Raw genomic sequence first — 21,041 nt, 5'->3', positions numbered from 1 at the left:
TTACTAAAACAAGTTACAAGAACACTGAGGCAGGATATTTTACTTGAATATAACCAAACACTCGTTCTTTATGTCAAGTCGTTTTTTGACTGAGTGTTCCATTACGGAAGATTAAATAAGAATACACTGCAGGTTTTGTGACATACTCAACATATTCCCACTCTTGGATAGATATCAACACCTGACTTGTTCTCCTTCGTGTCTGCTTCAGGCGGCACGTAGTCAAATGCTCAGTATAGTAGCAACGGACTAGAATGAGCAGATGACCAACGAGGTCTACGAGGGTTATACGGTGACAGGTCAAATGAACACTTAAGATACAGTATTTACAGGTGAAATACAAGCATGGATTTCATTTTTACTGAAACACAGCCCTGTTTAAATTCAGCACTTTTACGTTTCTTTCATGTCTCCAGTTAGTACTGCACGTGACCCATAATGGCACGTCGCCTGACAATATGTATGGATCTATTCCCTTTGACAGTGAAACCATCAGGCAGGCTGGCACGGTTATGAGTAGAGAAACCTGAAGCGACAGAGCAGCAGCACAGAAGCAGGCCTTGATCTTGTAGTCTCTGTATCGACTCTGTATCGAGTGAACTTGCCCCTTATTGGTATTTTTAACTGGTTTCTGTTGTAAATACAAAGTCCCAGTTTACGAGCCCAAACCGTGTTTTGCTTAACAGCTTTTATTGTAATACCTGATCATGGATTCACACTTCCTATCAATCTTCTCATAACCTTCCTAATGGGACTGTGGTGCATGTTTTCAGTCTCACATTCACAGATGTATAGACTTGTTTTAATCTTGTTATATTCTTGTCATGAAGGAAAACTACAATGTGCAGTGAAGTGGTGCAGACAGTGCAGGCTTAATAGAGTGAAAGTGGGGATGAGCAGTTCAGACCTGCCGCTAACTGGCACGCCTCCATCGGAGACACAACACAGACCAGGCGGGTATGAGGCAACGGCCACACCCACGGGATGTGATGCTTCACGCAGCTGCCATTCATTGGGTTAGAATCAAATTAAACTTCTCTAAAACGTGTCTGAATCTGAAGGAGGCAGGGAGGGCTAGAGCATCTCGCTGAACAGGTCACCTCATCCTCTGACCCACTTTTACATCCACGTGGAAAAAGATAATTGGTCTTTATTTAGGTAGAACCATTTTAACAAGTTTGTGAACAATTTATTAAGGCTGTATTAAAACAAAAATGAGGTGCCCACGTGAAAATTGGTTGATTTAGTTGTTGCTGTCATCATTATTGTTCACCAATTTTCTCAGTCTTTCTAGCACAAACTTCCCTCCTCTTGTGGAAGATAGTAGCAAGAAGAGAGATTTTACTAAAAATAAAGAAACTTTGAGAGGTATCTACTTGATTTGTCGAATTCAGTCTGCTGGAGCCTCGTACCAGTTTCTGAATCAACTGATTCATCAACTTCTGAATACATTTTTGCACAGAACCAGTACTGGATTTTGTGCCTTGTCACTTAGAATTAAAGCTCATTAGAAGGGGATCTACTTAAAAAAAAATTTGATTGTATACTATTAATAATATGAAATCAAGAAAATAAGAGAACAAATACAATACGTATACCTCTTTTAATTGCACACACGGTTAAAAATGTACTTAAAATATTCATCAAAAACGTCACCAGCAGTTTAACAAACATTATACATTTCATAGCATCCTTGCCTGTATTCACCCCCGTACAATTTGAAAAGTGGCGTGTTACAAATGTAACGACGCCGTCAAAATGTCAGTAGGAAATACCAATCATCATCAGACAGGTGCAACCAAGAGAAATGTGGAACACCTCCAAGACTCAGCTGAGGATTCTTTCAACAGGAATGCACAGGAGACACAAACACAGGCGAGCAAAGGAAATACGATTCAAAGCATTACAGCAGCAGCAGCATATAAACAGAACACATGCGGAAACATGAAGTGAACATAAAGATATGAGGCTACTTTTTAAGGCGTCTGAGTAAAAACATGCACGTGAATCAAGGTTTAGAATATATATCAAACCACATCATCAATGAGGTGGTTAAAGTAGAAAAGTGTCTAGGGAGAGGTGTATTCGATTGTCTTGAGTAGCAGGTATGCACAGCTAATACAGTGTAGAAATAAAAGGCTCAGTTTAAATGGCCTGTCATTGTCACATTCAAAGGTAAAAAAAAAGAAGATTAATATCACTCAATACACAAAGAAACACTCTGAGATGCTGACAACACTGACAGATGTAACTTATCATGCACAAGCAAACACATGAAAGACTGGATAAGATCACAAAATATTTTTGGTTTGAATTTGCGAGTCTACTGTATGAACGTAAAACCATGCCACAGTAATGTGCTACCACAGTCAATACGAAGAACACGCAGCAAAGAGCCTTTCATGAAACGATTCAAGTTGAATAAATGAAATCAAACCTTGTATTTGGATACAAACATGACAGCAGTGAAGCAATCACAATCACAGCTGAAAAAAAAAAAAGAAGCAATCTAATTATCCTGACAACCTGTCTCTGTTGGACCGCTGTACTAAAAATAAAACCGAAGAACAACTGCAAGGCAAGTTTGTAGTGCATGGCAACCGAGTTCTCCACGCAAAGAGAGTCCTTGACGCCCTGAGTGCCTCTCTTTGATAAAAATCTTACAAGCACTGGAGAAATGAAAGAAATCCTTTGATTCATCTTCCTTTTAGCAGTTGGTGGTCTCGTTCAGGACGGAGGAGACGTTGGTGTCGTAGAAACCCTCCTCGTCCTCGGAGCTTAAAGTGGAGGAGCCCAGAGCTGCACGATGCGTGTGCTGTGACTTCCGCCTGAGATAAAACAAACAAACACTGACTCAGGTCTTCAACTTTCATACATTGCAGCTAAGTGAACACAGGCATGTGTCCAGCTAGTTACTATAGACTGCCACCTAGTGTAAAGAGGACGCATGAGGAACAGTAAATCAACAGTATTTTATGAGACGATAACTCAAGTCCTACTTTAGTTCAGTCTCCAGGGCTGTGACTTTGGCGTGCATCGCCTCCTGGAGCTCCTGCTGCTCTTCCAAGTCCCTAAGAACCTTCCGGCGGACTCCCTCCAAGCGCTCCACCTCTCCCTCGCTCTCGTCCACCTGCCGCTTCAAGGCCTTCACGCGTAGGGTCAGCTGGGGATGGAGAGGGAGAGGCAAGGGGGTTAGAGGGGAACAGAGGAGGTCACGGGTAAAGAAGACGTGGGCCGCGAGAGAGTGGAGGGGAAGTAGCCAGACGGGGCAGGGGTTAAAAGGCGAGGGGTTTGACAGGTGTGTGGGTCAGTGGGGGAGCAGCCATGGCTATGTAAAGAAGGCTGAGGCAGCAGAGAGGTGACAGGGGAAGGGAGGTCAGGGAGCGTCCTGGGGGCCAAGGCAGGTTGGGTGTGGGTCAGGAGGACTACGGATGAGATTAGTCTTTCGTAAAAGAAGCAACGAAGCACTGTTTGAACTGCATTAATGATTAAACAGCGGGTGTGGGTCAAACAGTATCTATAGATCATTCTTACTACATAATTAAAAACTGCTTAAGTATTACAAACACACTGTCAGGAAACTTGAGACAACCACAGGAAAGTATTTGATACTTCCTGTCTGACATTAGAAGAATATTTTGGAAAATACACTTATGTGCCTTCTTGCAGAGAGTTAGATGAGAAGATTGGGTCTGTGTGGTAGGTATGTCGCTCGAGTGAAGCCAGCAGCTGGTTAGCTTAGCTTAGCACAAAGACTGTGGGAAACAGCTAGCCTGGCTCTATCCACAGGAAACAAAATCCACCGACCAGCACCTCTACAGCTCTTGTTTGTCCAAAAAAAAAAAAAAAGACGAAATATAATGCGTTAAATAGTGAGCTTGAGGTGCACAGTGGATTTCGTTACCTTTGGACAGAGCCAGAATAGCTGGTTCCATTTTTTAAAGGAAACAAAAACAAAGACAAAAATTCAATCTTTAAGCATTTGTACTATAGGGACAGGGAGACACCTGCATGGTTTGAATGCACTTCTTGCATTATTTGCTTTGGACAAATGCGTCTGTCAAATGCATGTAACGTCATATTTGACAGAGAGAGACATTCTAATCCGACTCTCTTCAAGAAAGTGAATAAATGTCAAACTATAATCATTAATTGGTTAGATCCGGTTTGAGCATTTTGTGTTTAACCAGGCAAGACAAACACTACTTTAAGATAATTTACATGCAAAATATGGACAATTACCTGATCTCTCTGCTCAACATGCTGGCTTCTCTCCTGGTCTAACGTGGCATTTAGCTCTTTCAGTTTCCTCTCCATTCGTCTCTGAGAGGCCTGGATACTGGCCTTCTCTCTGTATGGAGAAATTCAGAATTTACACGTTGTTATGGAACTTTTCTTCTTTCTCTTGCCCCTTTCCAGGTGTTTTGTAATAGACTCATTCAAATGTACCCCAGTAGGATTCCTTCTTTTTGGAGCCATCGCATGTGTTCAGCCATACCTTTCTTCACTGCGTAGCCTCTCCTCCAACTCTTGAATTTTGTTTTCCAGCAGGTTGAGTGCAGGCGAGGGCCGAGTGTGTCCCTCCATGTCCACCACGCGGGACTTCAAGTCCTTTATCTGGGAGGGGAGTGGGACAGTGAGCTGAATGAACTACTGATTTTAAGTGTGAATGCATGTGCATGTGCAGGGACTGAATGAGGGAGCAGTACCTGTCTCTCAAGTGCGCTCTTGTCCATTTCCAGGTCGTGTCTCGCCGAACGCTCCTGCATCAGCTCGGAGCGAAGCTGGTCCACCTGAGAGGAGGGAGGGATGAAGAGGCCGTGTAAGTACACCTGTTATCAAATAGAAAGGCCTCCTGCTTATTTGCATGTGTATTCAAATATTCCTACGTGGCACCTGATCTCTGGTACGCGCGATGCGTTCGTTCAGAAGCTCCACGCTGCTCCTCTCCTCATCCAGTTCGATCTCCGTGGTCTTAATCTTATCCTGTGAACACGCGGACAGACAGATATTTACATCTCAATCTGCCCATACTCAAAGCGCAACCCTTTCACTCCATTTGCTGACACATCACTGTCTCCCTAATTTTACTCCCATCCAACTTTAGACACCCCAGTCGGTGAACTTTGACCTGGAAAGCCTCACCTCCAGGCCCCTGATCTCCCTGGAGCGGTCGGTGTGGGTGCTCTTCTCTGATTCTAGTTCGCTGTCCAAGTGTTTGAGACGGTTGCTGAAGAGGTCTCTCTCCAACTGGGCGCTGTCTCTCTCCTCGCTGCACACCAGCAGCTCCTTCTTCAGACGGGAAACCTGGAAACAAGATGGAGGGGACCAGAATGTGTCTCGTAGTTCACTTACTTTAAAGCAGTTTCTGTCCTCAACATCCCTCCCCAACCTTAACTTAGAGTTTGCTGGGCATGCATGCTCTTTTTCCATATTTCCCTGAACACTAGAGCGTTAACTTTTACGGCAATTTCGGACGAGAAGTCCTTAAAGTGCTCAGGACAAATACAAATTCAATACATACAATTCCATGAAGACGGGCCATCAATCTAATGGTTGTTGAGGTATTTAAGTCAGGACAAAGCCCACTGGCCAACCTACTGACCGACGTTCTTATCCCTCGATCTGTACTGCTAGCATGACTAGAAAGGCTAAAAATACATATGAAGGACTTTAAAAAGAAAAACGGGCTATCAGCTACGTTTTTACTGTTGGGAAAATCTTGTATTTCATACTAAACAATATAAAATCTTTTTATAACATTTAACAGGATCTGTGTGTCCAACCCATTTGTCCTCACCTCTTCCTGCTGGGCCTTGAGGATGTTCTGAGCCCTCTGCAGCTCCACCAGCCGGTCTTTGCAGTTGCGCTGGGCTTCTAGCACTTCCTTTCTCGAGCGCTCCCTGTAGTCTTCAAGTTGCGTCTGAAGGGTGGCAACTGACTGACGGGAATCTCCCATCATTATCTCCATCTGACAGAGGAGGAGGCAGGACGAGAGAAACGGCAGTCAGTGACAATATCTCTCTATATCAGCAGAGACGAGACATAGTTCGGGCCCTAACCTCTTTGCTCATCTTCTCCAGGCCTCGGTCAAGCAGCCTCTTCTGCTCCTCCAGGTCACTCTTGCCCCTCCTCAGCGCCTCCCTCTCCAGGTCCCTCTCCTCCAGCCGCCGGGCCAGCTCGTCCTTCTCCTTGCTCACGCGGGTGACTCCTCTCTTGGCCTCCTCCAGCTGAGTCTTCAGGGAGCGGTTCTCATCCTCCAGAGCTTCCACCGCCTCCTCAGTCTCTGGGCTCCGGGGCGCGCTGGAGTGAAGCCTCGTCTGGAGAGCGAGAAAATATCCACTCGTGTGTGTTTTTATCACTACTACGCTATAAGTATGAGGCATTTACTGTGGGTATTGTGTTGATATACCTGTTCGGCCTGTGAAACAGGAAGAGTGGCAACTAAAAAAGGGCTATAAGTTTTGTCACATTCAAAGTACAGTCGTGTACAGTCTGTGCTTTGTTGCCCCGATCACCGCATACTAACTCCAGACCAAAATCTCCCTCCGGATCTAAAAGTTATGTTTATTTGTGTTGGCTTTGCACTGACACTGATTTGTGTGCGACTATGCTCTTCACATGATCATTTCACATCAAAGCTAACAAGATTATAGCATCTATAGCGAGGGAACGTTGAGCACACGGAGCACAATGCGCATATCTTGCTCACATTTATCTCGAAGGGATTATTTTCTGAGCCTACATGTTTGAATTTGTCTATGGATTTAATTCACTTCACATCTCTCGGTTGAAAATAGAGTGTGTGGGGGAGGCCATTTATTTTGTTCTTGTACAGTACGTCGGTCTACATGCATGTGTGTACAGCTGTGTCTTTTTTTGTGTGTGTAGTACCATGCGGGCCAGCCTCTCCCTGAGGCGAGTGTTTGCTTCCTGGAGCTCCAGGTTGGCGCCGTGGTCCACCACAGTCTTTCCTGAAGACCCGACTGATGACTGCAGAGAGAGAAACGTGCAGACTTTACATGAAGTGCATGAACTTTACTTTAAAATGATGACAGTCGTCTCTATGTACGCTCTACAAACTTGTTCGTTTTGTACACTGAATCCATTTCAATCGCGCTTTTTGCGTTGTATCCGTTTTATCATCTAAATCACGGCAGACGACGCCTCACCTCCTTGGCCTTCTCGAACGCCGTTTCCAGCTCGGCCTTGTCTTTCTGCGACTCCACCTTCAACCTGCTGATCTCAGACAGAAGCTCAGCCTCTTTCTCTCCACTTGCTTTCTTGAGGGTTCGAAGTGTCTCTCTCTTCTCGTCCGACTCGCCCTTTTGTTTGTCCAGATCGGCGCGAGCCCTCTTCAGATCATCACGGCAACGGCGAAGCTCCTTGGGATAAGCAATCGGAGATGAACAACGTGTGTGTGTGCGTGAATGACAAATGTGCCAGGGCACACAGCGACGTGTCAATACGAGTATGGGGCTTGTGAGTGGGGATTTATGTGTGAATGCAGGACCAATGAATACGATCGTTGAAGCTTCAGCTAGAGGAAAGCCCTACTAAAGAAAAGAAACACCAGTCGTACTGTAAAACACAGGAGATGAGCCCCTGCATCTCACCCACACGACGAGCATAATCTGCCTTACTTTGAATTACCTCGGCTAAAGACAAGTTATCGGCAGACGCAGGCGTTTGTTTCTGCGCGCTGAGCAGTGAGTCCTTAAGATCGTTCAGCTCGCCCTCATATTCATCCCTCTGCAAACGAGATTTCAGCAGCCTGCAGGAATAAAGAAGATGTTGTAAAAAAAAAAGTCTACATTTTTTGTTCATAGAGAAATACAAATGAATCCTGGTTTGTTCCTGCACATTTCAGGCAAATGGATCTCTTTGACAAGGGTCCAGCGAGAACTTTTGAACAAGCATTCCCCTATTAGCAAGAAGATGCATTTCATTCCAGCGGATCAAGCCCAGACCTACTGTTAACCAGTGGCATGGAGAAATCTTTCAAGTTTTGCCAATGGGGCGCTTGAGCTTCGTCTTGAAGGGGAATGAGAAGGTTTCAGATGAGCTGTTGACGCTTTTTTGTAAACTACCTCCCAAATTACACAGCAGACATAGCATGGGGAGGGGGGGAGGGGGGGGGGGGTGCATTGCACTGTGGCCCGGCTTCTTTCAGTGCCCCATGAATGTCCAATGCTCTCTCCTGAGTGTTTTACTGCTCTGCAACAGTTGTGCACTCTCTGATCTATCTTTGCCGTCAGGTGTGTTTTGTATTACATTTTGTTCTTGAAAATCCAATAAATTATTCTGGAAGACACAAAGTGATAACAGTAGATCTATAAACTACACTCACACACACACAAACACACTGCAAGGCCATAAGCACACGTGCACACACCAAAGTTAGCAGTGGCTAGCCACAAACAAAGCACAAAATCGCAAAATCGTTAAAACCTCAACTACAATCTGAGAGGGACTTTATTTGTGCGATTGTTAAATTGCATTAATTATTTATTCAAAATCAATTATAATTAATAGCAATTAAATCAGGACATGTGTTAAGATTGAATGATTGAAAAAGAAAAAAAATCAATTGTTAAAAAAAAATGGATTTAATTAAGAAAATGAACGAAGTAGATTTCTGAATGTTGATTCGTTGATATGATTGATTGAGTGATTGGGTTTATTATCACTGGATTACTGTCAGTAAAAAGGTTCACAGATCTAATGATCAACATCATCAGATATCACAAAATCCGCTGATATGATCAGAGTGGATTTTGTTTGTATTCAAGTGATTTTAGGGAACATCTCTCAAGTTTAGATCTGCTGATTTGAGGCTAAACCTCCTCAAACCAAACAGTGAGATTAATTCTCTGCCTCACATTCGACTGCTGGTGGCGTGCGTCCCGCTGCTGCTGAATGAAGAGTCAAGTGAAAGAGGACATGCATTAAAACAATAACTCCAGAGAAGACTGAACTAAAAAGAGTTTCTTCAGTGTGTATCCACATTGATTTTTTCCAGAACCAAAAGTTTTCAGTGAACTCTTTAAATTCTTTGAACTGGTGGCAAAAGTATAAAAGTTATCAGAGTGCGTTTGATGCCGTTGCGCCTCCAGAATCAGTTTGGTACAGCGTGAGATCTTAGAACTATAAGCTTATATCTGAGGTGTTTCAAATGAACATTGATTTATCCACATATTCACGGTCTTTGAACGTTACTTCATGCTGATGCAGTGTTTATTTTTTCATCCTCAGTTAGATACGGAAAGAAATGTGTATTCCAAGCCCACAATTGACTAATAGAATTTTTAAAAAAGGCTTATATAGACACTGACTCTTCTCTGCTGTTGTGCAGCTCCTGTGCGGCGACGTCCAGCTGCGTCTTCCACTGCTCTTCTTGATCTCTGCAGCCCTCCAGTTCATCCTGCAGAGTCAACATGGAGGCGTTCACCCTCTCGCGCTCCTCTTCTATCTGGTCCTGGGACTGCACGGCCGCACACAAACACACAAAAACAAATAACGTTATGAGTCGTGGGAGTCACGGTGAATTATTCCTCATTACCCTTCTCATTATCATGTCGTGAAAAAAAAGGCAGCGATTCAGACAGGAGTTTCACACACCCAAATCTATCACATATTTTAGTTTCTATTTTCGGCAAATAAAGATCTTTGGGAACGTGACTTCATCAGCACTTCTTCAACCTCTAAAAAAAATACTTCTGCGTAAGAAGCACGAAATATCAGAGAAGATGGAGGGTGATAGAGCTGCCACAAACAGCGATGCAACTACTTTAATCCTGCTCCCGCCAAATAAATCGCCACATGAAAAGCAGCTGCCAACCCGTCTGCTTATTTCCTGCTCTCGAGCCGCACGATATATTTTTCCTGACACTGCTGTTTCTAGAATCTGCCTAATGATCTATTCCTGTATACATATATGCGTCACATTTCCTCTACACCACATCCGTCAGTACGACACTCCAAAAATAGTGAACTGGCAGAAACTTTATAACAGAACTGGAAAAGTTTTACATCGCAATCCCAAGTAGCAGAATTCTCGTTTTCTAACTCTGCACAGTGGGCTTAGCGTGACCCCATGATACACTGACAGCACACTGGCACATACAACGACAAGACAAAGCCTGGGTGTATAACAGGGCGAATGCAACATCAAAGCACAATTTAATAAGGTCTTAATAACCGATGCAGAATGCACAAACTGCCTGACGGGTATAACCCGACTGTTCTCCGAAAAGAAGAATGTTCTGAATGTTTTTCATCTACAATCAGACATTGATGTAACAAGCTAAATCATTAAAGTGTAGAATAATTGTAGAATTCAAATATTAATTACAGTGATCAGAAGCTGAAAGAAATCTTGACAGCTGGTTTAGCTGTAAACGTCAAAGAGGTTATAAATCCTCCCTGGTTCATTTCTTTGTAATCTACAGGCTCTCACTTTGACACTGACACAGCATAATGAGGAAAGACACACAGAGAGAAAGTGAAAATATGTGTCAGTGTGCAAGTTTATGTCATGCAAGAAAGAAAGTCAGTGATGTTGCCTCTTATTTTTAACCAAAATATAAAAAAAATAAACGCTGAAAAAGCTGCTCACTTTCTTCATTTATAAAGTGAGTGCAAGTAGTCGGCAGTGTGCAGAATGTTTAGTTTCCCTCACAGTTTATGAAGCGGAGCACCTGTCTGTAAGACTTTCTGGAGTGCTGGACTGGACTTAAAGACACACTGGAGCTGCAGCTGACCCGTTCTTTTAAAGTGGTATTTATCAGTGTCTTGCTTGTTCTTTGTTCAGTTTATTGAATCACTCGTGTTGGTTCAGTGACATCAGTTACTACCAACACTTTTTTTAGTTTTATTGAACCAGTTGAGATTAGAATCTCTTCCTTTTTCAAGGCCATTAGTCGAATAACTCTTTTATGTCTCAGCTTTTACTCCTTTTATTTCCAACTTTTTAGCTCATAAGCTAAGCCTGAACAGATCCTATTCTTTGTTAGATGTTTAATAAACCACTGCTGCAATACAGTTCCAACCCCATTGGAACTTATGGGCTTAAAACGCAATAAAGTTGTATGTGACTAACTCTGTGCACAAAATGCAAAGCATGGTGCCATCCACCTGTGTGAACTGCTCCATGGTTGTTCTTAGGTTGTCCATGTCCTGGCTGTACTGCTCCCTCAGGGTCTCCATTTCCCTGTCATGGCACTCCACCTCCTCCTTTAGCGCCCCCTTCAGTGCCGTCAGCTCCCGCTCCCTCTGGTGTAGAATCTCCTCCAGGCGCCGACGCAACATGGCAGCCTCAGCCAGGTCGGCCTGCAGAGTCATCACGTCCTGCAGAAAGGAAGACAGAGACAGTCAGATGGACGGACAAGCAGAAGTGCAGCAATGTTTTATGTGTGTCAGTGTGTTTCCCCCAAGAGTGTAACTACCGTCCGCACTGAGTGAGGCGAGTCTTCTGAGACCCTCCTCAGCTCCTCCTGAAGCTCAGCCAGCTGATCTTCCTGTAGGCGCAGACGAGAGTCCACCCCCAGTCTGTCCATCTGCTCCTCAGCCAGTCTGCACACGCACACACAAACACACATTATCAATTTGACAGCGCCAAACACATTAACAAGCCCATCAGTCATGTAACAGTAAAATGATGCTGTGTCAAAAAAATAAATTAAAAAGCCACAGGAGCAATAACTGGAGGCTTATTGTTGGGCCGTTAAGTGCACACATTGTCCTTGCAAAGCCACACACACACACACACACACACACACACACACACACACACGCCCTTACTCATCTTGCACTTGCTGCAGTTCATTCTTGCAGCAAGTGAGTTGCTCCTGAAGCTCCTGAAGTTTCCCCTTTTGGAGGCTTCCATCAGATCCTCCTTTCTGTACACAACACAGACACACACACACACACACACACACAGAGAGAGAGAGAGAGAAAGCGTGTGAGGGGGAGGGTGAGACGGAGAGAAACAGGACAAAAAGGGAGCATGAACACACACAGAGGAGGACTGGAAACATCACAACAGAGTGTCAATGTCGACCTTGCGAATGCATTATGCCCTCTGTATTATCTGAAACTGTAAAAGAAGAAACCCTGACTTGGATTCCTTGCACTAGTTTCTGACAGTAGAAAAAAAAAGAATCTTTTGGGAGAGGAGGCCCCGCCAGTGTGCTCAGACATCGTCAAGAAAAAAAAAGACAGTCTCCTCTCATTAACAACTCTTTCTGACAGGCTGCAGAGCCGGGGCGCCGTCGCCCACACCGCCCCTCGTCAAGGCTCCTTCTCGTTGAAAAGGAGGCGTAAGCGCAGCCTGCCCATGATCCCTCTCTGATCCTCCCACACACTCATTACGGGGACGCACACACGAGAGCAGAAGAAGAGAGACAAAGCGAGGATCACGAACAGTTTTGCTCCTCAGGGGACCTCACAGTGCTCACTTATCAGTGGCGTCTTACGAGGATGTATTTTGTACAGATTGGTTTCATTTTCCTCTCGTTCCCTGCAGGACAGTTTGCAGATAATTCCGTTCTGGGACATTTCGGGTTCTCTCTGTCCTCACAAAGAGATAATTCGTAGAAGATAATATATTTAGTTTGAGCGCTTTGATTGAATTGCATCAGCTGTGTTCTTATGTGTATTAATCATCGACAATGAAAGAGACCTGCCCTGCAGTCTTAGCAGAACTACTCAAGCATGGTGTGATTACATCATGCAAATAGATTCCATTAAAGTCTGATCTAAAGTCATGGCTGGTTTGTTCTTGATAACTCCTCGCCCAGTGGCTCCCAACATTGGGGTAGGACCCACGCAAGTGTCGCTTCTTTAATCTTATCGGCGCCACGAATCAGTGGTAAATGTTATCACTTCAGACCAAGAGTTGCAAAGTGGGAGGAGAAGCTAGTTCTAGGTTTTTCAGTGTTCTTTATTCCTATAATAAACATTTCTATAACGAATACCCTCATTGTAACTTAACATAAAAACAAAGAGCTCTACAGGATAATGTAACAACCAGATAGGATTGTGTTAAGGCCATAAGGCCATAAGTTGTAATCATCTCAACTTTGTCTCTGAGAAATCGTGGTTTGTCCGTCAGTTTGGCCTTTGTTAGCTTCCAGTCACTGTTGGCGGCACATGTAGCAGAATTGTAAGCTCAATGATTGGATGTTTCTTGCCGAAATGCACCCTGGGAGTGCTAGTTAACTTATTCTCTTACGCTTTCATTTACACAGACAGACAAGCAATCGTTGCTCTTTTGTACTGTAACTCAACCAGGAGAGTTTCATTGAAACATTGTTCATGGATACATGACTGGGACTTTTACATATGAAAAACAGGAATGGCCAATCTATTGAAATAAAACAGCCTGAGAGGGAATTAACAGTATCTCTACAAACACACACGTTCACCACTTTCTTGGACTAAGGCAACCCAACAACACACCAGCACCAGCAGTGCATTCCCTCCATCACTCTCCCACTGACACACATTAACTGGCCACGCTGCATTAGACCAGTCAAAACACACCACTAGCACTTAGAAAGAGCCACAGACATGAGTGGTACAGAGGGAATGCGAACCATGCCTCGCATTACCCTCCCAAATGAGGATAACGCCCTGAAATCATACATTTCAGAGAGTTATCTGCCACTGGTTGTATCACAAACGCTTTAAAACTGATTTGGACGATCCCTCTGTAACACACACACTCATCTGATCCTGCTCTGATGTTACGTTTTGGCATCATGCAGACAAAAGCAATGTTTTGGTTACGAGTCAGAGCTGGAGAAAGACAAAAAAAAAAAAATAGCCTCAGGCGGAAAAACAAACATTGTAAACCCCTTCGCCCTGCAGTTTGATGTTGGCTGTGGATGTTTCAGTGGCTATTATCGCTTGTGAAGAGCCTGAGATGAATGCTGGAAGAAAAAAAAATAAAAAATCAGCAACTAAATCTAGTCAAGTGGACAGCATGGTTACAGCCCTGAAGAACATGGAGGTTTTGTACAACAAGACTGCTCCAAAAGAGATCTGTCCCATCCGGCAAGCCAACCCCCAGCTGGTGCAAGGTTCCAGTCCAACTCAATTATTGATGGCTCTCAATGACTGCGAGCTCAACACACACTGAGCCATCAACAGCTTTCCTCCGCAGGTGCATCGTTGCCAAGAGACAAGACGGAAAAACAAATGAGATGCAGCCATGGTCACCAACACGCTGAGAAGTACATAACAAGGGCTCCATACATAATCAAGAGCATGTAATATGAGAAGCTCCAGGACACAAAGGACGAACTTCTGTATGTAGATTTATGCAAAACGATGCAAATTTAAAGGAAGTGGTGCGCTGGTGTTCATAAAAAAAAAAACGTGGCACAATCTTTTTTGATAAGGTTTCGCAGGAACACAAAAGGAGCAAAGATGGCACCGAAATTGACAGAGGAATACTCAGCATGCGCCTTTATGTTTTCACATTTTTTGGCACGCCAAGAGAGGATCCTTGGAGACAAAGTGAATAAAACAGAAACTTCATATCCTCAGAAAAGAGGACAGGCCACCAACCATCTGTTAGCTTCATTGCAAGAGCTGCTCTGTTGACGGCCATCCCAGACACCACATCTTTTGTTTGACCAACATGCTGAACCTACACATAACAAAATCCAATATGATTATGTTCTATCATAATGTAAATTGTGTGTAATCGTTTTGCCAAACTTTTTGTGAAGTGAGGAGCTTTAAGGTTCGATGTCTTAGAGTCTAAACAGTCTTAATGCTAAGCTAAATCCGCACGGTAGATTCTGCTACCTTTGGACAATCAGGCTAGCTGTTTCCCCCTGTCCAGTCATTATGCTAAGCTAAGCTAACAGGCTGCTGCTAGTTGTAGCTCAATATTTTCCTTACAGACATGAGAGTTGTACCCATATCTCGATCCAACTCTCTGCATAAAAGCGGAAAAGAGTATTACCCACGGCACCATCTGTATTCCAAAAAGTAGACGAGCGCCACCAGCAAAATTCTAAATGCAAGTCTGGAACTTGATATTAATCGCAGCATGATTACCAGATGGTTTAATACAGGGACTAACAATAGAAGTTATTGACGTGTGACAAAATAATCTCAACTCAAAGGTCAATTTACAAGCTTTTTAAAGTTTTGTCGTACCTTAAAACTGCCGTTTGTCTCAGAGACGAGGTTGATGTTTCTTTTGCGGTATCTCTCACTCTCACTGGTGCTGATCAGGAGAACAACGGACAGAGGGTCAGATCAGAAAAGCACATGTATTCATCTGCAGTAACAAAGTCTCTCGACATTCAGTATGTCGCGCTTGTTGTTTATTTACCTATTTTTAAGAACGTTGTAACCAGCCTGCTTCACTTGAGCTTCCTCCCCGTTGACTTTGCTTTGATTCCTCAGAGTGATCTCCTTCAAACAGAGTTCGCAGAGTTAGAAAACAGACACCAAACAAAGAGACAATTCAATGCCTCACAAAACACTGGTACTCACAGGCTTTTTGGCTACAGCTGGATGGTTGTCCTTTGCAACAAACTTCCCCAGTGACTTGAAGCTCGGCTGGGCGGCCTCGAGCGCCGTCACCCTGGAAACAGATGCAGGGCTGCTACCCAGGCTACTGCTCGCTGGGACAGATGCAGCAAATAGCCTGGAGGATGTAGACAGGGGAACGTAGGGATTCGGTGTCGGAGAGCTAGGAGAGGGAATCTCGGGCTCGACATCTTTTCTCGCATCGAGGCTTCTTGACCGCCGGTGCTCGTCAAACCTAAGCCTCTGCCTCGCTCCGGAGCGGCCTCTCGTCTGTGGGGCGCCGGCTGGCGTCTCAGTGTTGAACCTACTGATGAGCTTGTTGATGGGAGCCAGGGAGTTGGTGTCAATTTCTGGGATGGGTTCCACAATAGTTGATGCTGGAGGTTTTGGGAGAGACTCCGAAGGGGGATCTGTGCTTATCCCCCTCCCACTGCGTCTGCCCAAAGAGCCGGTGTAACCAGAGCTATTTTTCTTGAACCCTCTGGGTCCCGTGCCGTTGAAATTGACAGGCTTCAGGCCTGCTTCGTTATACCCCTCATTACTAGTCCTATCTCTGTTTCTCTCTGCTTCATGGGCAGTTGCTTTGTGTCGGGGTTCAGCTTCTCTGCGAGCTCCACTCTCCTCGTCCCCTTGTGTTCCTGCTTGACCGTCCCCTGGAGGTCTTTTATGAGGGCTCCCAAAAATCTCCCTGACCTCATCGTCTGCTGCAGACACGGGGGAGCGTGCTGTATTTGCAGCAGGGCTAAAGGGGTTTGCTGGTCCTTTATTTGTTTTGGGGAGGATGTTGCATGGTGAAGGTGGCTCTGAACTGGGGCTGGGGCTGTTCAGCTGAACTCCATAAGAGTCCCCCTTCTCGCCATCTTTCATGACCACATAGGGCTGTCCGGAGATTCCCTGAACGTGCACTGCCACCCCGTACTTATTGGAAGGAGGGATTGCGCTGTTGTTCCCTCGGGATTTCTCAGGATAACCTCCGCCTGTGTCGTGGAGGTCCTTGATGAAGCGGATCTGGACGCCGTAATCCACAAGAGGCTTCCTGTCAGTGGACAGGGTGTTCATGCTGACTTCCTGGTTTCTGTGTGGGCAGCCTGGACGGACAGGGAGGGGAAAACAGCAAAAATAGAAATGAGGTGAATCAGTGGCTGAACATGAAATTCCCCCTTTTCTCTCTCATCAACAGAACAGACCTGCAGATGATTACATCCCCAGGCCCCTTTTTTTCAGACGTGAATTAGTCCTTTTTCCTGTTGAGGTTTCCAGGCTTTGCAAAAAGTAAATACTTCCTCACTTAGATGCCTCGTCTAACCTGATGTGTCACTCCTTCTTCCCAGGTGGAGTTACAATGACTCGGCAATCATATCGGATTGCTGGTTAACCTTGACGAAGCCGCCATCTTCTCTTGCTGCTCTACAGGTTTAATTGCTTCTAAACGAGAATGAATTGTATTCATCTCATGAGGAATATGCAACTAAGAAGCTCTTTGTACAGGTCGATACTGTATTCCAGGTGTGCTCAGTAGTCGGGGAAAACAAAGAGTAAGAGTGTGACTGGGTGTCACACAGTAATCAACACTGTATGTTGCCTCAAATTTACAAATGCATCCTGACTGTGTTGATGTTTTCATCCAATCATTATTCATTTTTATTTTGTATTCATGTAAACAGGTCATGTGGAGTGCTACTCATTCGTTGCATGAGGGGAAATGTAGGGTCCATCATTTTAAAATAAAAAAACAAAAGACAGCTTATCTTGGCCTCTATTGCTTCGACGTTGATCATTTATTTTAAAATGTTGTCTTTTGTGATTCCTCCAACTATATGTAAGTGCATCGGTGTCGAACCAAAAAGATATGCTGGTTTATTATACATGACAAAGAAAGCCATCAAATCCTCACATTTAAGACGCTGGAACCAGGATATGTGGCTTTTGTTTTCTTGAAAAACAACTAAAACAATTGCATTCGATGATCAGCATAAATAAATACTAGTACAGCCTAAGCATGTCTCGTCCACCATGTATGATGAGAAGGTGAATACTCCTCCTATTGTCCGGGCTCTGCGGAGCATTAAACACTGGGGGGCGATGTCAGGAATGGGCCTCCCTCCTCTCTCGCTGTCTTTGCCAGAGTCTCCACAGTCACCAGACTTCAGAGTGGACTCACTCAGGCGTAGACTGTTTATTTTGAGCTGTGTAGGAACACACGCCGGCTCGAGTGTGCGCACACACACACACACACACTTGAAAGGGTGTGCACAGACATATGTACGGTACTGCTGTGCATTCACCATCTGGTAGCAGGTAGTTGATCTGAAAGAAAGTACCAACTGATGTGGAATCACGTTAAAACGTGTCTGTTATTGCTGCCACATGATCACGTTATTTCCCCTGAACACCTTCATCTTTGTATTTAAGCGTCGCTTAATCAGATTTTGGCTTTGCATAGCTCACCATCGTACTTCAACCCCAGCCTGCTTCCGATGTCCACACCGACAGATGTGACTCTCACAGGAATTCAAATGTAACAAACTCTAACTGACCGCTGGTTATAGTGTAACTCGAAGCACCTCAACTGGCATTGGGGTTGGATTGGTGAATGAAAGTCTGGCTTTGTCTTTCTGGGAAACATTCTTTGGATTCCAGACGTTCCCTTTGCACTCTGCATCGCGCGTGGTTTGCATTTGTATTAATAAAGACAGATTAAGAGGAAACGGAGCACTAGGGCATGTGCTAACTGTAAAGCCTACGCATGTGGAAAAGCGTCCACACAGGCAGTCACTACAAAGTGAAGAGACTCATTAAACGACGACAAACTAAAAACAGAGACTAAAAATACAATGCAAAACAAACTAATTCCCCCCGTCTAACACCACAACAAAAAAAGGTTTGCAAACTGTGCTGCACACTGGATATCAAAACAATAATCTGAGGGTTACTCCTCAGCTATGTTGGAAAAACTTTTTTTTTTTTTTTTTTTAAAGGACAATGTGAACGTCTATTGTCACGGAGCTCAGCCCTCCGCTGCTGATCACACAGCTCCCAGGTGTGTTCTTGGGCAAATACGGATTTCAAGGCTCAGTTGTTGTCACCAACCAGTAGCCGAGCACTGCTTGGTGACAACAGGTTCACCTCCTCTCCTGCTGCTGTTTCTTGTCACAAGGAATGGCTGGGTCAACAGAGACAGGAATGTCACCGAACGGGCCTGCCTGCCATCGCTCTTCCCTTTCTCCTCAGCCAGCTCATTTTCCCCTGTTCCCACAACCTCTGATCTTCAACTTTCTCCCACAGAGTATCGTGCCCTTCGGCATGATGAAGACGAGCTACTTTCACACTTGGGCTGTTTGATTTGGTGGAAATCAATGTCAACAGGCCTTTTACGTGAGATCAGTTGATTTATCAACAAACAGAGAAGTCATTTAGAAACAATTCGGACAATTTATGTAATTGTACTCAAGTGAATAAAACAAAACGTTCACTGGTTCCAGCCTGCAAAAGCTTTTCTCTGTTTTATTTCTATTGGATATCTTTAGGATTCTAAGATTGTCAATACTTTGTGACATATGGATCAATCCACAGTGGAAATGATCATTAGTTGTAAACCACGAGGACTGTGTATCTGTACTCTGTAAAATAATCAGATTCATGTTCAATACAATTGCTTATGTGATTGTGTATTACATCGGATATAACTATTCACAAATGTAACAATAAACCTTAATTGTAAAATCATGTTTGTTATGAAGTTATTTGTATTTGCTTTGGAAAAAATAATAATTTAGATGAAGCCGAATTTTGCAAAACAATCTCTCTATGTGACCATATCCCCATACAATACCAATAAAAGTAATACATGAAAATACACAGCCTTATTTGAGACCAAAAACATGTAGTTTAAACGCCTGGCATTTCTTTTTGGGGCGAACAGAAAAGCAGACTATACAGTTGCCAGTATTGCAGGCAGTGCTTGAGGGGTAGGTGCAGGTTGTGTAAAACAGCAACAACCTGGAAATACTTGTCTCTCATTAAAAGGTACATGTTTACGTAAACACCTCAAATAGAGCTTGAAGTTTTCCCCCAGGCACACATTTTTAGGACAGGACTATTTCTGGAGCAATTTATTTTGAATTCAACTGAAAAGAATGAGACTTCCAACATCTGATGATATACTTGTTACCAAAGGACTTGACATCTAACGAATAAAAAGCCTGCGTTGTATTTTCTAGGCACGCGTGATATTTTATCAAAACAGCTTGACTGACAATCTAAATAATATCACTTTCATATTCCGATCAATAAGCACAACAAAGGCACTTCACTTCGGAGAAACCATGAGCGCAAAGTAAGCCCCTGCGCACCTTGTCTGCTCCTGGATCAATTGCGTCACACCCACCCATCCGGTCAGTCAGTATCGGGTGCGCGTCGAAACCACCGGGTTGTATACTCGCGCCAGTTAGACCCCACGAGCGCAGCGACGAGGGTAAACAAACCGACGCACCTGCCTCCCTCCCCACGCACCCCATTTGAAGCCTTTACCTGCCAATGACCTCTCATATCCTCTTTGCGCCGCGCAGTCAGATCCGATTACAGGCAGCGGAGACCAAACCTTTCACAAACCCCGATGCTCGGGCATTATCGCGAGCAGGAAAGAGGGGGGGCGGTTCAATCCAATCACAAAGCCACAGGTGTCCGTCTCTGCTGGTCCAAATGTGATTAAACGCCCGCTCAGCAAAACGGGGGCTTACAGTATTGCACTTCCCCAGCACCTGATCCCACAAAAAGTAAGTGTTCAGCACACAGTCGGCACCTGTGTAATAATAATTATTCTAGACGCACCTGCAGAGATGATCCGAAGCCCGAAATGTTGCTCCCTCCTCAGTGAGCGCTCCTGTATCAGTCCTCACAGAGACAGCGGCTCTGTGCCGCGCTGGTGGGATGAGAAGATGATACTAAATGGACTGAGGACACCGGGAAATGTTTCTCCCCCTCCCTCCCCGATACCAGTGCAACCTGTTGCAAGCACATCGGATAGTCATCGTCCCGCCTCAGGACCGACTTCATTGGTGGGCGGCTCCCCGAAGAGGCGGTGCCTGCTGTGGGCTCAGTTTCATCGCACAGGAACATACTCCGTTCAGTTAACATGCTCATTGACTGTCTGTAGCTCCACTGGAGCCTATGGCCACTGAATTGCATATATGATAGAAATAGTGTATAATTGACCTGGATTAAAAAGAAATTTGGAGGGAAAAATCGTATTTATACTAATACTCCAAATAACCTATGATCAGCCATCTTCACTCATCTATATAAAAGGCTAATTACATACTTTATACTGTATAATTTGAATTTATAGGGTATATTTCGTGTCTATGTGAACTCAAACGTTTTGTAAAGACCCTCACACAAATTCATCTTAAATATCCAAATAATATCCCAATAATGTGTTGAGGTTGTATTTGGTTGATTGAAGTTTTCCAGCAAGAACTTTTTTATTT

The 21,041-nt window shown here is 44.3% G+C and overlaps 1 protein-coding gene across 1 annotated transcript; it reads right to left on the bottom strand.

Moving 5' to 3' along the window:
• Positions 1 to 2,461: 2,461 nt before the first annotated feature.
• cgnb (cingulin b) lies at positions 2,462 to 20,468 on the bottom strand. The gene is made up of 20 exons (XM_079288100.1): positions 20,383 to 20,468; positions 15,517 to 16,627; positions 15,353 to 15,435; positions 15,175 to 15,244; positions 11,803 to 11,900; positions 11,448 to 11,574; positions 11,137 to 11,349; positions 9,336 to 9,484; positions 7,654 to 7,774; positions 7,173 to 7,385; positions 6,895 to 6,993; positions 6,063 to 6,320; positions 5,801 to 5,971; positions 5,146 to 5,307; positions 4,897 to 4,986; positions 4,710 to 4,793; positions 4,499 to 4,617; positions 4,243 to 4,351; positions 3,000 to 3,163; positions 2,462 to 2,828 (listed from the first exon to the last, which is right to left on the bottom strand). Exons 2-20 carry the CDS (start codon positions 16,609 to 16,611, stop codon positions 2,708 to 2,710), a joined length of 3,546 nt encoding a protein of 1,181 aa, XP_079144226.1. The 5' UTR covers positions 16,612 to 16,627; positions 20,383 to 20,468; the 3' UTR covers positions 2,462 to 2,707.
• Positions 20,469 to 21,041: the final 573 nt, after the last annotated feature.

This window comes from Melanostigma gelatinosum (assembly GCF_949748355.1).
Source record: "Melanostigma gelatinosum genome assembly, chromosome: 17".
In the NCBI taxonomy this organism is placed as follows: Eukaryota; Metazoa; Chordata; class Actinopteri; order Perciformes; family Zoarcidae; genus Melanostigma; species Melanostigma gelatinosum.
Note: the sequence above shows the minus strand (reverse complement) of the source record. Positions and strands in the feature narration are given on the sequence as shown.

Bases quoted from the DNA above. Each gene is read 5' to 3' on its own strand.
- cgnb (XM_079288100.1), bottom strand. From the start codon at position 16,611: ATGAACACCCTGTCCACTGACAGGAAGCCTCTTGTGGATTACGGCGTC. The intron at 11,901-15,174 runs GTACGACAAAAC...TGTTGTGTACAG, and splicing joins AGACAAACGGCAGTTTTAAG to AAAGGAGGATCTGATGGAAG. The intron at 11,350-11,447 runs GTAGTTACACTC...TCCTTTCTGCAG, and splicing joins CGCCTCACTCAGTGCGGACG to GACGTGATGACTCTGCAGGC.